Source organism: Aquarana catesbeiana, linkage group LG04 (assembly GCF_042186555.1).
Source record: "Aquarana catesbeiana isolate 2022-GZ linkage group LG04, ASM4218655v1, whole genome shotgun sequence".
In the NCBI taxonomy this organism is placed as follows: Eukaryota; Metazoa; Chordata; class Amphibia; order Anura; family Ranidae; genus Aquarana; species Aquarana catesbeiana.
This window is the reverse complement of record NC_133327.1, coordinates 406,605,924-406,623,444: the sequence shown is the minus strand read 5'-3', so window position 1 is coordinate 406,623,444 and position 17,521 is coordinate 406,605,924. Positions and strand designations below refer to the sequence as shown.

The 17,521-nt window shown below is 41.2% G+C and overlaps 1 protein-coding gene across 7 annotated transcripts in view; it reads right to left on the bottom strand.

Annotated features, from left to right (window-relative positions):
- LAMA2 (laminin subunit alpha 2) overlaps positions 1–17,521 on the bottom strand; it is a 1,513,089-nt gene that overhangs the window by 1,073,186 nt on the left and 422,382 nt on the right. For all 7 annotated transcript variants that reach the window (XM_073627245.1, XM_073627247.1, XM_073627249.1 and 4 more), the window contains exons 4-5: positions 8,962–9,204; positions 1,654–1,833 (exon numbers count right to left, since the gene is read on the bottom strand). In XM_073627245.1, the coding sequence (XP_073483346.1) occupies positions 1,654–1,833; positions 8,962–9,204 (423 nt within the window). The remainder of the gene's footprint in view (positions 1–1,653; positions 1,834–8,961; positions 9,205–17,521) is intronic.

Sequence of the window (17,521 nt, the reverse complement as noted above, 5' to 3'; positions counted from 1 at the left end):
AAGATTGCCCTATGTTTGGTTCTATCCATCTTCCCATCAACTCTGACCAGCTTCCTTGTCCCTGCTGAACAAAAGCATCCTCACAACATGATGCTGCCACCACCATGTTTCACGGTGGGGATGGTGTGTTCAGGGTGATGTGCAGTGTTAGTTTTCCGCCACTCATAGCGTTTTGCTTTTAGGCCAAAAGTTAAACTTTGGTCTCATCTGGCCAGATCACCTTCTTCCACATATTTGCTGTGTCCCCCACATGGCTTCTCGCTAACTGCGAATGGGACTTCCTATGGCTTTTTTCAACAATGGCTTTCTTCTTGCCATTCTTCCATAAAGGCCAGATTTGTGGAGTGCACGACTAATAGTTGTCCTGTGGACAGATTCTCCCACCTGAGCTGTGGATCTCTGCAGCTCCTCCATAGTTACCATGGGCCTCTTGGCTGCTTCTCTGGTTAATGCCTGTCAGTTTAGGTGGACGGCCATGTCCTGGTAGGTTTGCAGTTGTGCCATACCTTTTCAATTTTTGGATAATGGATTGACCAGTGCTCCGTGAGATATGCAAAGCTTTGGATATTTTTTATAAAAATTATAAAAGCATTATAAAGCAATTATAAAGCATCTCCACAACTTTATCCCTGACCTGTCTGGTGTGTTCCTTGGCCTTCATGATGCTGTTTGTTCACTAAGGTTCTTTAACAAACCTCCGAGGGCTTCACAGAACAGCTGTATATCTACTGAGATTAAATTACACACATGTGGACTCTATTTACTAATTAGGTGACTTCTGAAGGCAATTGGTTCCACTAGATTTTAGTTAGAGGTATCAGAGTAAAGGGGGCTGAATACAAATGCACACCACACTTTTCAGATGTTTATTTGAAAACAATTTATCATTATCCTTCCACTTCACAATTATATGCCACTGTATGTTGGTCTATCACATAAAATCCCAATAAAATACATTTACGTTTTTGGTTGCAACATGACAAAATGTGGAAAAATTCAAGGGGGAGGAAATTTTTTTCAAGGCATTGTAAGTGTAGATAAAAGCATGGACACAGTATAAGGTATAAGACCCCTTTCACACTGGAGGTGTTTTTCAGGTGCTACAGCGCTAAAAATAGCACCTGCATAGCGCCTGAAAAAAGCCTCAGCTGCAAACCCAGTGTGAAAGGCCAAGTGCTTTCACACTGGGGTGTTGCGCTGGCAGGGCGTCCCAAAAAGTCCTGCCAGCAGCTTCTTTGCAGCGCTCCTACACCGCTCCAGCCCATTTAAAACAATAGGGCAGCACTGCCATACCGCCGGCAAAGCACCACTGCAGCGGCATTTTGCGGGCCGATTTAAACCTTTTTCAACCGTTAGCGGGGGTTAAAACCACCCCGCTAGCGACCGAATAGCACCGCTAAAACGGCAGTAAAGCGGCGCTAAAAATAGCACCGCTTTACCGCCGACGCCTGGGGCGGCTCAGTGTGAAAGAGGTCTAAAACACAAGCACTCTCATAAGGAATAAAAGAGTTTTATGTCAACACCTTTACCTTCCCATAATGCCATATGGATAGTTAGGGCTTGCATAGACCATTAAGTCAAATTAGGTTAATCTTTATTTACCCAAACTTTTAACAAATTAGTAAAATTGCATATTATTTCAGGATCACTTACCCTCCTAGTAACTATGGGATCTATATCTTCTGGATCACTGTGAGCCAACATCATTAAATCAGCATTTAGAGTCCGGATCCGTTGGAATCTCAGTTGAATGTAGCGAGCTGATGTAAATTCCAAAAGAGTTGGTGTATGATCCTCAGCACTTGGTCTTCCATTAATTAGGGAGGTGTGTATCTATAACCAAGAAAAAAAGTTATACAAATGAAGTTGTTTCAACTGACAATTATTCTATAGTATATGGAAATACAAGTATAGTAAGCTTTGCCTGTTTTTTTTTTATTAAACAGATACAATATAGGTGAATTAGATATTCAATTCAAATTCTTCCTACAATGGGATCTTAACTTTTTATTTGAGGTGTATTTGAATTGTAGCTATAAGATGCAATGCCCTCGCATTGAATGTTAAATTGCCATACATCTACTCGAAGGATAAAGTGGACTTTATAGTTTTGAAAGGACATGAACACTTGTGTTTTTCCATTAGCTCCAACAGAAGATCTCCTAATCCCCTTTCTTGGGTATATTTTGGGTGGACTTATTGTAAAAACTTACATTATAACTGATCAACTGACAATCAATCAAATCTGTAGTTTGAGCTCATGGGACACAAACTGAATTCTACCTTATGTTTCTAATCTAATCGTGCTTTCTTATAATGCCCTGTACACACGATCGGACATTCCAACAACAAAATCCATGGATTTTTTCCGACGGATGTTGGCTCAAACTTGTCTTGCATACACACATTCATACAAATCTTGTGGGAAATTTCAAACTTCAAGATCGAGGTGACGTACAACACATACGACGAGCCAAGAAAAATGAAGTTCAATAGCCAGTGCGGCTCTTCTGCTTGATTCTGAGCATGTGTGGAACTTTGTGCGGCGGAATTGTGTACACACGATCGGAATTTACGACAACGGATTTTGTTGTCGGAAAATTTGAGATCTCGATCTCAAATTTTGTGTGACAGAAATTCCGATGGAAAATGTCCGATGGTGTGTACGGGGCATAAGGGTCAAAACGCACACGTAACTAACATTTTATCTACAAGGTTGTATAGGGCATGAACAAGTAATTTGAAATAAGAACAGGTCCAATCAAAATAGGAAAACAATATAGAAAATCACAATATGTTTGCAGTGAACCTAAATAAAATATGGGACAACAATATCACAAATGGATGTAATAGATAGTATTGGCTTCTTTCTATTGTACATTTATCTACTATCCTCATTCTGCTGTTTATCTGCTGTTGTATCAAGATGAATGACAAAGAGATGTCATATTGATTAATGGAATATTAACTAAGTCCACAAATCTTCCTAAAAGTAAACACCTTACTTTTTTTTTTCATAGCACAAACATCACAGCTAATAAACATCTGACTGATTCTGTGAATTCAAGGAAAAAACACAAGCTTGTTTCTAGGGTATTGTTAATGAGTACAGATTTGCTTCAAATGCCATGTTTTAAATTTCCGGTTAAATGTCATGGACTACTCTTGTCACACTCTTCCTGACTCTTTCATTCCCCAAAGACTTTTGGAAAATGTCAGCCTAATGAACTGTTTAGCAAATATTGTTGTGTCATTGACAACCATCCCCTTCAGCTCTATTCTTAACGGGACTTTGTTTTAACATTATCCCTTTACTTGCCTGTATCACCTTTGTGTTATATATGCATGTTTGAGTGAAAAATTGCAACAGCTCTCAATATTATTTTTGCATACTGTTAAAAATGACTCCATCTTGTGTTTCTGACCTAAGCAGTACAACACAAATATCTGCATCTTTAAGCTGTGTTTACTGTGAAACTATGGGGGTTGATTTCCTAAAACTGGAGAGAGAAAAATCTGCTGCAGCTGTACATGGTAGCCAATCTGCTTCTAACATTAGCTTGTTCAATTAAGCTTTGACAAAAAAAAACTGCAAGCTGATGAGTTTCTATGCAGAGCTGCTCCAGATTTTGCACACTCCAGTTTTAGGAAATCAACCACTATGTACACGAGCAGCATAACGATGGATTGCACGCATTTCCTACATTTTTACACAAACTAAGCATCCATGCTGATTTACAATTTGTACTAGATCATTTTCAATGGTACATTTAATCTTGCTTAATATCAAGGTTATTGACTTCTGCCGGACGTTTGGACCTTATGGGATGCCTTGCCATTTGGATGCATACATTCTTGTACCACTATATAAAGTAAAAGTGTAGCGCTAAAAAAAAATACCTTTGGGATTGACGCAGTATTATTTCTCTATTATCTGGATATTCTTGTACCACTAATGCTTTTGCCTTGTGTGAGTGTATATGTGGATTTTAAAAAAACATTGCTCGTTTTTAACTATATTACTCTGTGCAAGATGTTCTCTCTTTCCTTGGTTTGTTTATGGGAAAACCCATGAATATCTTGTGTGGAGACATACGAGCTGGTGTGGTGGAAACCGTGAAACATTAACCCTTTATGCATATACATACATAATGGTCATCATATAGTGTTGAGCACTGAACACTGAGTGATATATCTGGAATAGATAGCCTCACACAGCGTCGATGGTGGGAGACTTGTTCCCCTTTTTTACCCATTTCGGATTTATTGATTGGAATATATTTTTTCTTTTAGATTTTCTATGGACTCTTATGGACACTGTGTTATGGTGATTTGTTATTCAATGTGAACCACTTTTATTCCATGTTCAAAATTATTATTATTTTTTTGCATTTAAAGTGGTATTAACCCCCAAAAGCAATATTTATCATATTGCAGCATACCAATTCTTGATGTGATGTGATGACTGCATTCATTTTCTTTTTTAGGCTTTCTTCTATTTTCATCTGGCCTATCCAGCCAGTAAGTCTGCTGTTTGTATCAGCAGAATGTATCAGTTACAGAGATGAGTCAAACCAATTCACACGAGCAGGGGTGCTTACAATGTTCAGCTTTTATTTATGTAAAACCTTTACCCCAAAAGGAAAATTGTTTGCTATAACTGCTTATAAAGTTTTAGCTGGAGTTTGGGTTCAATTTCTTAGTGTCTGCTAGTACATCTAACATTCTCCTCTCCCCCAGACTGGCTTTTTATGTGCTTTTTGCTCTGACACCTGAGAGGCTGATGTAATAGATATAAGTTAACATAAAGTTAAAATATTGTCTACAAAGATTAATAGAATGTCAATACAGAATGCACAAAATGTTTCAAAACTACAACCCCACATTCCAGAGATGAGGAAGTTGCTATGAAGATATAAAAAAGACAGAACCATATTTTAGAAACAAAAGCTAGACATATAGCACAGTATAACACTGGAGAAAATGTAAGCAGTTTGGACAGCAATGTAAAAAGGGGAGACAAGGCAAGTTTTTTTTTTATTGTGAAATATACAGTGTATTATGTTACAGACTTCTCAAAATTTCCACATGCGCACTTCTGAACCCCATTCTATTTATGCAACTTATGACTACCCTTCCCCTAGACCTTCTATTTGTTATTCTTGTGGGTTTAAAGCTTGCACAGTGTTCCAACCTGATGTTGACACAGTGTCTCAAATTATGGCACATAGGTATGTTTAAGCTAACTATTCTGAGGGTTAATAATTGTATTTCCCTTTGAAAGAATCAATCTTTGCCTGAGCTATGTATGGTGCCACATCCTGGGCTCTGGTGTAGTCATGGTATCAGTTGGTATTTAGAGCATAATTTAACTGGTAGGCAACTCAAATCCTTTGCAGATCTAAAAGAGGATATTGATTTTCTGACTAGCTGATAGCTAAACTGCGGATCCAAGATGGGGTGTTTACCTTACAACAACGGAAAGTGGAGATAAATAAAACAGTGAAATAAAATAATTTTCTAAAAAATTGGAGTATGTGGCAGGCAGAATCTTCTACTTGCTGTACATTAGACACAGCCCCAACTTATTTTGAACAGTGGCTCTTATATGTTTAGGTTTGATGTACTAAGGTTGCAGTGCCATATACTTATTTGTGACCTGCTGTGGCTAAAGCTACTACTAAGATCCAAATATCTCTACATTTGAAATGGCATATAGCACTTTTGGCTTAGGATTTCATAATTTCTCAATCAATTATACTCTTTTGAACTTATTCCTGTGAACAGTTATATTAGGTCTCTAATTTCATTTATTTTCAGAAATTTGATTTGCCAATTATCTAATCTTTCGTCTGTGCTATATTGCAGAAATCTTGTCTTATCTATTCCTTTGCATGAATATGAAAACATACTGTGGGTGCATGTCTTTGTCAGCACTAATGTTCTTACTTTATTCTTATTTCAATACTAATAGAAACTCTTTTCGATAAAAAAACTCAATAAATATAGCTCAAATACATTACATTTTTACTAGGTAAGAGATGTTACTTTGAACTGGCCTGATTTGTCCCGTTCTCCCTCCTGAACCTCTGTTTGCTTCACACAGAAGTCATTAATTTAGTGGCAGTATTGTTTCCACCACCAAATTACCTTTGATTCATCACTAATTCATCACTAATTATGGCTGTGTGTAAAAAAAATCAAAAGTTTACAGCCCAATAGACCAAACTTACTTGATTAGTTACACATAAAGTAGGAACTGTAACATGTACTCAGGGAGGAAAAGCCTCACCATAACTACCCCTATCTGGGCAAATTAAAGCCATCCATACATGGATCAAAATTTGCCCGGTTTAGCAGGGACTAACTTAATTTCAATCCATGTATGGGCACCCTGGTTGTACACAAGTCGATCCATCAATCGACTTGTGTACAAGCAGCCTGTTGGGTTCTCCCTGAATGATTAGTGCCGCAAGCTATACACGGCAACACTAATCATTATGTTCTAGCAGGAGGGAAGGCTCCCAGCAGAACACAATTGTGACTGGCTGCTTGAATGGGAAATCAAGTAATTTTCTCTCCTTCCACATGTGGTGGAAAGAAAGGAAATTGCATAATGTATGGCCTGCCCTACTCTCGTCTCTTCCAAATCATTTCTCCCTGTGTAAGAACAATTTCCTGAAAGCAGGATATGTCCCGGACCGGCAGGACACTGAGATGTTGGTGAAATCTGGGGAATGTCCCACGGGATTTATTACAAATACTGTATATGGGTGGATTGAAACACATTCATACAGAGATTGTATGATCAGATCACGCTGTACAGTATGTGGCCAAGAAAGGTAAGGTATACAGTAGTATAGGTCCTTTTACTAAGCTTTTTATTGTTATAATACTATGAATAATATGACATATGTTTGGTTTGTTTGCTGCTGCACACAAAGGATCCTATAGACATGTAGCGCCCACCTACTTAGGTGTGTGCTAAAGTAGTCAGATAGGGTTAGTGTCAGGTAAAATTGCCAGTGTTTTGCCCTGTTGGTTTGAACCTGGTTGGGTTGAATTGGTTGGGAGAAATTACAGAATAGAAGAAGGGTGTGACCACCTGTACTCTGTCTGATTGATGCCCTGTTCTTCCAGTGGGAGGTTCTGGAGGGAGTATGGGTTGCACACAGGATGCAGTTAGTTTGTGTAGGTCACCCTGAACCAATAGTTAATTTGAATGGGTAGGGGCTTTCAGGCCTATATAAACACTGGGTCACATGCTCAAGGATGGAATGGGAAATGTAAGAGAAGAAGACAGCATGTAGAGGCTGGTGCAGCTCAGGAGCTCTCCCCTCTGGGTAGGAGAACATGCCATGCGGGGAGGAGAAATGGAGCAGACATCAGGAGGAAACTGCTACGTCTAACAGGAGGAAACTGATATGACTAACAGGAGGAAGATTGGGTGTTCAACATTCTGTGACAAACATGGACTGTTGACAAGGAGTACAAGTGAGTGGAAACCCAGGAAAACAGTAATTCCAAAGACTGAGGGTGTTAAAGTGCGGGTCTTAAAGGAGGAGGTGCAGACCTTTGGCCTTAGAGAATCAATACTTCGCAAAGAGCATTGGTGTGCGGGTCAATACAGAAGTTTGTGCAAAGGGAGTTTGGCCTTAAAGAATTAACACTCTGGAGAAATCCAATCAGTCAGTCTAAGAACTTTATTCAGAATAACGTTCTTTGGATATAATTTGGAAGTGCTGTACGGTTGGGAAGTAGCAGTAAACAGGAGGGAGAAGATATGCAGAGTATAACCGGAAGCAAGTGCAGATTAAGAGTTATTCAGTGTGGCTCTATATAATCTGGACATGTGAAGCGGGAAGTGGCTGTCAAAAGGAACCAAAGATGTAGAGGCAGCTCATACTTCTTAAAGATACAGACTGTACATATTGCACATTCTTTTCTGCCATGCATCAAGAGAAAGGAATAAAGTTAATGTTTTACTGTTCTGGAGTGTTTGCTGTATGATTCGTGCAGTGAAGGGGTAATGGGGTCACACTACAGGAAAGAACGAACTAACTAGCAGCTCCTACGGGGGTAGTGCGCTACAGACATTTGATACAAATTTTTCAGAAATGCTGTTAAATATGTTAAAAAAAATAATCCATGCTCAACTTCCTTGCAGTTGATCTGGTAGGGCCCTCTTTATATTCTATAGCCAGGTACACTGTTGCACTGCAATGCCTCTGATGTGGGTCTTCCCTTTCCATAAATGTTTTTTTTTTCTTATATGTACTACATGCTTTCCTTACAAGAAATAATATAAACTGCTGTTAGCTATTAGAAGATAAAATAATTATGTATTTATCCAAACAATTAATCTGCCATTCTTCAGACTATTTGGGAAATGTATGCCCCTGTGAGACAGTCTTAACATCAGTTGCACTGGGTTTTTGATTTTCCTTCCTGTGGAAGTTAGCTTTTGACTTTATCCTTTCTATAAGACTGCACCGATCTTTTGAATTAATTTTAGTTCTATTAGTTAAATACAAATTAACTACTGTTAAATATTTTGCATTTGTACCTTTTTAATACTGATAAATAACGTTCATACAAATTTTATTTTATAATTATTTGATATAATGAAAGCCTGTTAAACAGTCACAAAACATTGCTGTCATTCTTGGCATTTGTTGCATAGTGTAATGAATTTTCTTTTTTTCAGCATGAACTTGTGGGCTCATCACTATGTCACCTTCGCTGCTCTGTCTGTCTTCTTTGTGCAGGAACATTACTCTGTGGAAATGTAAATGTGTTTTCCTATTCAGCCCCCTCCTCTGTTATGTTACAGGCAATCAGAGAGCACTGTCAGCCTGCAGTGTGCTGCTGTCAGGCAAATAAAACCTGTCAGTTAGAGTACAGTAAAGTCAGCTTTTGGTGCTGTCAAAGTCTTTGCCTTTGCTTCATTGCACAATTTACCTCTCCATTTTCAAGTGGATGAATCTTTGAATAATAAGATGTGCAGATAACTTCATCATCCTTTGTGTACGAAGGTGTTCCAACTCGTGGGTGGATATTATACCGGGTCAAACACTCGCTGTCGGTGATAGCATAATACTGCCATGGCTTGTAAGTGATACCATCGAGAGATCGCTCTAAAATCCAGTTTCCGGGTCTAGGAGAGTTTGCTGCTTTAATAATGACATATGCAATCTGGAAAACCTACAAAAGGAAAAAAAATGTTTAAATGCAGTAACGCATTAGCATATTATGATTTTATGGTCATAAATTATCTACAATTGCATTTTAGAATTACTGGTACATAGATCAAAAAACATGCAAAATCTAATGGTGTATTTCTCTACGGTTACCATCCTGGTCTCCATGTAGGTCCCCTGTCACTCAAAAACTCTCAGAGGCCACAGTTTCAGACTCTGTCACCCTTCCAGTGGATATTATTATACTCCAGCCATCTCACCTCAGACAAACAGTCCCCTGAAATCCATTCACACAGTTCATCTACTTCAGAAGAATGCTAAATTTAAGAAGATACACACAGGGGTGGTTGCCTTCCCTTTATTGCAGTAAACAATTTAAATATAGTTGTCTCTTATGCTGCGTACACACGATTGGAAATGCCGCCAGCAAAACTCTGATAAGAGCTTTTTATCGGAAAATGCGACAGTGTGTATGCTCCATCTGTCTTTTGCTGGCGGAATTCCAGCCAGCAAAAGATTGGGTGCATGTTCTCTATTTTTCGGTTGGGAAAAGTTCCTATCCGAAAATGCGATCGTCTGTATGCAATTTGGACGCGCAAAAAACTACGCATGCTCGGAAACAATTCGACACATGCTCAGAAGCATTGAACTTCATTTTCTTGGCTTGTCGTAGTGTTGTATGTCACCGTGTTCTTGACGGTCAAAAGTTCAGAGAATTTTTGTGTGACCGTGTGTATGCAAGGGAAGCTTGAGTGGAATTCCATCAGAAAAACCATCCAAGTTTTTCTGATGAAAATTCCGATCGTGTGTATGCGGCATTAAAGTAGGCAATTGGGGTTTTGCAAGGCTAACTTTATGATTACTTCAATGCCATCTATTGTTTTTTTCATGAGGGCAGAGGAAGGAAGAAATAGTTACCACCGCTCCGGACAAGCCAGGCTGAAATCTCTTTTCCTTCACAGCAAAGGAAAGGAGAGAGCCCCTGGTGTTGGCAATTGCTGGTACAAGTGTATCGTGTAGAGAGATCTGGACGGCCGCACACAGGGATAGGCAGATAAAATCTTCTTTATTCAAAACATGGAATAATAAAATACATGACACCGCTGGAGTGGTACAGCTTAGCCGCTAACGCGTTTCACGCTCGTACAGAGCGCTTACTCATAAGTAAGCGCTTTATACGAGCGTGAAACGTGTTAGAGGCTAAACTGTACCACTCCAGTGGTGTCATGTATTTTATTATTCCATGTTTTGAATAAAGAAGATTTTATCTGCCTATCCCGGTGTGCGGCCGTCCAGACCTCTCTACACGATTACGGCAGAGGAAGGAACATGTGACGGAGCCCACCAATCAGAATCCACGTAGCCCGTCCTGTCATCGCTGGAGAAAAGGAGAGAAAGCCACAGGGATTTCAAATCCCCTGACCGGTAAAGTGGCTATATGATATGTCAGTGCAGAAGCTTGCCAGCCTTGGGTACAGTGGGACCGGGTATGATGGGGAGTCATCTTACTGATTTTCTGTAAAGGTGAACTTTTGAGTAAGACTTGGCGATGTCCCTACTGTGCAGCTCACTGTTCTTCTTGCTGGAGAGCTCTAACATGGGGAAACAAAACCTTATCTCTACCTAGATGCCCACCTCCACAAAGAGAAACAATGCAGAAAAAGTCATGGTAGGTCAGTAAAGCAGAAAAGATCAGCTGCAGGGAAACCACAGCAAAACAAATGACTAATCCTTTGCCCTCTTCCTGCCATTTTTGGCCTCAGCTTCCATTGTTCATTTCCCTTTTAAAGGGAGACTGTACTCTTCAGGTACATTTTTTTTAAATGTTTATAAATTAATAAACTGATCTTACTGTGTAGTTTATCACTTAAGAAACAAAAAAATATGTTTAATATTTTTTTCCAAACAAAGTTTATTGGTAATATGCTCAGTAGACAATGCAACAGAAGGACATTTTATGATACAGAAAGGGTTCCAAGAACCAGATCAAGGTAAAAACAAAACAGAATCTAATGGCAGTATGTGACTGAGGACAGGCATCACTAATCAACCAAACCACATTACCTGTACAGTGTAAACATCTGAGTATTAGTATCTTAGAAAAGGAAACATGTCCTTTATTGAGTATCGCAAAAAACCCAGAGCAAAACAAAAAGAGTTCATGTGGGGGGAGTAAGTAAGTTACAATTAATGGAAAGGCTAGTGGTACAGTATCTCGCTCCTGGATGGGGAAGGGCATATTGTCGCCAGTGGAGGAGGGCTCAATTTTAAATTCGGTGTCAGGGTGTAAATCGTGTACTATGGCCAATAGGATCCTCCTAGCGTTAACCTTTCCTGGGAGGCAGGCTCCAACAGCCCATGTTGGGAGGGAAGGGAGAAGGAAATGGGTGGACAATAAAGAAAGAGAGAAAAGAAAAAAAAGGGGGGGAATTTCAAGGGGGGAAAGAGGGGGAACGCAGGAGAGGAGAAAAGGGTGGGGGTAGGGTTAGGGGAGATGGAGCCAAGAGGGTCCTCCAATGAGATGACCCTCCAGCACCGACTATCCTATATTGAGGGAACATGATACCAAGGCAATGGAAACCTAGACTACAATAATGAGAGGGTCCTTCAAGTATCAGTCATGGCAGTCATTGCTTGTGATGGAGGGGGAACATTCCTAAGCCAATGGTAATCATCTGTCTCCAGAAAATGGAGCCAACAGGCCCATGTAGCTGTAGATTTGGAAGGGGAGTCTTTCACTATATAGATGAGCTCCTCCATCTCTGCAATTTTGCTTAGGCAAGTAAACTACTCCAAGATGGAGGGCACATGGGTACAGCCCTAATGAACAAGCATACACATCTTTGTTGCATTGACTGTTTGCATCAGAAAGTGTGGTGAAGTAAGTATTGCGCTGGGGAATAGTCTAAAGTGTAAGACGATACTTGAGAAATCACTGAGTGCGCCTCAGACAAAAAAGGTTGAAGCAAGGGACAGTCCCACCAAATGTATAATAGTGTTATGTTTAATGTTTAATTCACCAAACACTGCAAACAATCATGATAGTGGTAATGGTAATGTTTAGTCCCAAACAAGGTAAATACATTCTGTGTGGTTCATCCTAGGAGCTGCTTTTTTAGTCCCAATTGGACATTACTCCCTGTTCTGACTGAAAGTGAAAAAGGCAATAAAACCTGTCAGAGACTCTTGCCCTTCCCCATGTTATATAAAATGTTTTGGCTGCAGTTAGGCTTTATTCACCACTAGGGAGGCCAAGTATAGGAAAACTGCCTTTTCATATAAAAACAGTTGTGGGTGTTTTTTCTGTCTGGGAAAAGTAGTATAGTATAAACTGTATATGCCTATTCTACATCTATAAAAGTTAAAGAGGCCACAAAGGGCATTCCTAACTACATGAAGAAATTCTTTATATGGTGTTTTTTTTTTAATAATGTCAATAAATCAAAATAAGCTGGTGGTGTTAGATCCAGGTTTCATCTGCCATTGGAAGACCACTACTGACATTTAAATATGCCTGCAGAATGGGAAATTTAATGTAAAGGAAGATAGGAAGAAAGACCCTCACCTTGCCAACATCCAAATTATAGCAAAAAGAGAGTGGCGATGCCATGTTCTTTGGATGGAAGGTTTAGTGTGCCTTAAAGGGCCATGGTGGTCTATTCTTATGGTTTACTGCTGTGAGGCATGCCAGATGGTATATACACTATTGGGGTTGTTGGTGTCATTCCGATGTATACAGAATACAAAAGGCAGGAACCCCATTGTATTTCCACTCGTGGTGGGAACTGCGCCCATTATGATGTGATTCCATATGTTTTTCAGCATTGTTTCTTGATGGCGCTATATCCATCCTTCTCCAGTCAGATACTGGGACCTGCTATGTAATACAGCAATGTATATTCTAGATGCACATCTTGATATTTTTGGCTGGCTCCTGTTGCTATCATTAGGAATTCCCTATTCCTCTCCCCGTGTCTCCTTCCCTTTTTGATACCCCACGTGTGTCTTTCCTTCTTTCTGGTCATCACCGTTCTCTCCTCTGCATCCGAAGTCACTCAGCACCCACCCAATCAGTTCTGAAGAAGCAAGCATATCTTGCGAAACGCGTTGACATTTGAGTATGGAGCAACACACTAGCAGCAAATTCATGAAATTCATCAAATTTTTACCCCACTGGTGGACTCCGATATAATCAGCAATACACTGTGACCTTTTTTGTTTCCATACTATAGGATTGGGTGTCTGTTGACTCTTTGTAGGTGCCTTTTAATACCCCTCCTTTTTTATGATTAATGTATTTTAATGTATATTCAGTAAAATTTGTCCCCTCAAACTCCCCCCACTACAAAGCTCCTCTCACATTCCCACTAATAAAGATTTCCCCCTCCAAATCCTCTTACTACCAAGCTTCCTCTCCCCCCCATCCCAGTATGGAGCTCTGACACCCACACCACCCCCAGCTACTTACTCAGTAATAAGTGTAGGAGGCTCATTGTCACTTGTACACAAAGAAGCCAACACAAGAAGTTGGTGTCTGTTTTTATAACAAGTGAGCACAGTGCTAGTACTGAAGGTGTGGGTACCAAGTACTAGACAAAAAAAGTCATGCTGATAGAAGTGCCACTGCAGTCATTCTTAAAAAATATACACAAAGATTCACTATATAGATCACCTTGCTGTGAGATATCAGTGTAGAAAACGAGCAAATGTTCCATCAGAAACAGAAACATATTCCTGAGTAAATCAATGGACCTTTCATCTGTACTGATATAAGCTTTTGCGCATTAGTGCTAACATAAATCAGACGAAAGGAGACCCCTTTCAAATTAGCATTCCAATCAGGTTCACCTGTCAGTTTTTCAGGTGGACCTGATTGGAAGGTCCATGCAGCCCTATGGACAGATAGATGTAAACAGACTTTTGTTCATTTACATCTGCCCACCTCTAGGTCTGTCCAGGTACAGAATGAAATGAAAAGGACAGCATCCTTTTCCATTTTTCCTCTATGGCAGTGGTTCTCAACTCCTGTCCTCAGGACCAACTAACAGGCCAGATTTGAAGGATTACAATGGGGAGATGCAAACTAGAATACTGCAATTATTGAGCAGTAGGGATGAGCCGAACACCCCCCGGTTCGGTTCGCACCAGAACCCGCGAACGGACCGAAAGTTCGCACGAACGTTAGAACCCCATTGACGTCTATGGGACTCGAACGTTCGAAATCAAAAGTGCTCATTTTAAAGGCTAATTTGCATGGTATTGTCCTAAAAAGGGTTTGGGGACCCGGGTCCTACCCCAGGGGACATGTATCAATGCAAAAAAAACTTTTAAAAACGGCCGTTTTTTCGGGAGCAGTGATTTTAATGATGCTTAAAGTAAAAAAAAAAAAGTGAAATATTCCTTTAAATATCGTACCTGGGGGGTGTCTATAGTATGCCTGTAAAGTGACGCGTGTTTCCCATGTTTAGAACAGTCCCTGCACCAAATGTCATTTTTAAAGGAAAAAATCTCATTTAAAACTGCTTGCGGGTTTAATGTCATGTCGGGTCATGGCAATATGGATGAAAATCAGTGAGACAAACGGCATGGGTACCCCCCAGTCCATTACCAGGCCCTTTGGGTCTTGTATGGATATTAAGGGGAACCCCGCACCCAAATTAAAATAAGGAAAGGTGTGGGGCCACCAGGCCCTATATACTCTGAACAGCAGTATACAGGCGGTGCCTATCAGGCACCCACGTTGAGTCAGTGACCTCATCATCCCCTCCCTCCTCATCACTGGAGCAAACCTGGCAGTATGCTGCAGCAGGGGGAGCATGACTGCCAGATTGCTGTCCTTCTTGGGCACCCCCTCTGTCCGCGCTCATGTTACTGCCTTCATCGAGCTCAGTATCGTCATCAGAGCCTTCCAAACGCTGGGCATCCTCCTGGAGCATGTACCCAACACTGTGGTCAAACAGTTCGAGGGAATCCTCATGAGGACATGGTGGAGCTAGGGAAGGAGTCACTGATGACATTGAGCTGAGGGAAGAGGCCGCTGCTTTGCCAGACAAAGCACCCTGGGCATGGGTGAGAGAGGATGAGGAGGATGAGGACGGCTTGGTCATCCACTCGACCAAGTCTTCCGCATGTTGCGGCTCAACATGGCCAGCTGCCGAAAAAAAGGCCAAGCGTGTCCCATGGCCACGTGCTGATGAGGATGCACCGTCTCCACGACCAGCACTAGACACAGAGCCTGCTTGCCCTCTCTTATTGGCTTGTGACTGTCTGCCTCTCCTTCTTGGCCTTCCAGACATACTAATGGCCTGTAGCTGCACTAAGCTGGGAGAGAACACCTGTAATTTTCTTCAAGTAGCTTTATATACTGTAACCAGACAAGCCTGCCTGTCAGTAGGAAGATAACAGGAACGGATCTAGCTGAACACTGTGAGCAGGACGCACTGTACTAAATGTAAATAGTCTAGCTGCCTGACCGTGGTACTAATAGGATCAAATAGAACACCTGTAATTTTCTTCAGGTAGCTTTATATACTGTAACCAGACAAGCCTGCCTGTCAGTAGGAAGATAACAGGAACGGATCTAGCTGTACACTGTGAGCAGGACGCACTGTACTAAATGTAAATAGTCTAGCTGCCTGACTGTGGTACTAATAGGATCAAATAGAACACCTGTAATTTTCTTCAGGTAGCTTTATATACTGTAACCAGACAAGCCTGCCTGTCAGTAGGAAGATAACAGGAACGGATCTAGCTGAACACTGTGAGCAGGACGCACTGTACTAAATGTAAATAGTCTAGCTGCCTGACCGTGGTACTAATAGGATCAAATAGAACACCTGTAATTTTCTTCAGGTAGCTTTATATACTGTAACCAGACAAGCCTGCCGGTCAGTAGGAATTTAACAGGAACGGATCTAGCTGAACACTGTGAGCAGGACGCACTGCACTAAATGTAAATAGCAGGAACGGATCTAGCTGAACACTGTGAGCAGGACGCACTGCACTAAATGTAAATAGCAGGAACGGATCTAGCTGAACACTGTGAGCAGGACGCACTGCACTAAATGTAAATAGCAGGAACGGATCTAGCTGAACACTGTGAGCAGGACGCACTGCACTAAATGTAAATAGCAGGAACTGATCTAGCTGAACACTGTGAGCAGGACGCACTGCACTAAATGTAAATTGCAGGAACGGATCTAGCTGAACACTGTGAGCAGGACGCACTGCACTAAATGTAAATAGTCTAGAAGATAACAGGAACGGATCTAGCTGAACACTGTGAGCAGGACGCACTGCACTAAATGTAAATAGCAGGAACGGATCTAGCTGAACACTGTGAGCAGGACGCACTGCACTAAATGTAAATAGCAGGAACGGATCTAGCTGAACACTGTGAGCAGGACGCACTGCACTAAATGTAAATTGCAGGAACGGATCTAGCTGAACACTGTGAGCAGGACGCACTGCACTAAATGTAAATAGTCTAGAAGATAACAGGAACGGATCTAGCTGAACACTGTGAGCAGGACGCACTGCACTAAATGTAAATAGCAGGAACGGATCTAGCTGAACACTGTGAGCAGGACGCACTGCATTAAATGTAAATAGTCTAGATAGAAGATAACAGGAACGGATCTAGCTAAACTGAATACAGTGTATATATATATATGCAACACCTGGGATGCATATATATACACAATACACTGTAAGTGCAGCTAACTGACTGACTGTTCTGCCTAATCTATCTAACTCAAATCAAATGACACTGTCTCTCTCTCTCTCTATCTCTCAGCACACCGGAACACACACTACACAGGGCCGCCGTGCAGGCGGCCTTATATAGTGTGGGGTGTGTACTAAATCCCCTGAGCCATAATTGGCCAAAGCCACCCTGGCTTTGGCCAATTACAGCTCTCTCTACTGACGGCGCTGTGATTGGCCAAGCATGCGGGTCATAGTGCATGCTTGGCCAATCATCAGCCAGCAATGCACTGCGATGCCGCAGTGAATTATGGGCCGTGACGCGCCACACGAATTTAGCGCGAACGGCCCATAACGTTCGCAATTCGGCGAACGATCGAACAGCCGATGTTCGAGTCGAACATGGGTTCGACTCGAACACGAAGCTCATCCCTATTGAGCAGCAAATGTTATCACATGTGATGTATTTCAGTCATCTTGCAAACCTGGCCTGTTAGTGGGTCCTGAGGACAAGAGTTGAGAACCACTGCTCTATGGTTTTCTGAGTCACTGGGGCAGTGATCTGATTGGATGCTGGTTGCCCATGTGACCCTAGTGACCATCTTAGGTGTGGCAGA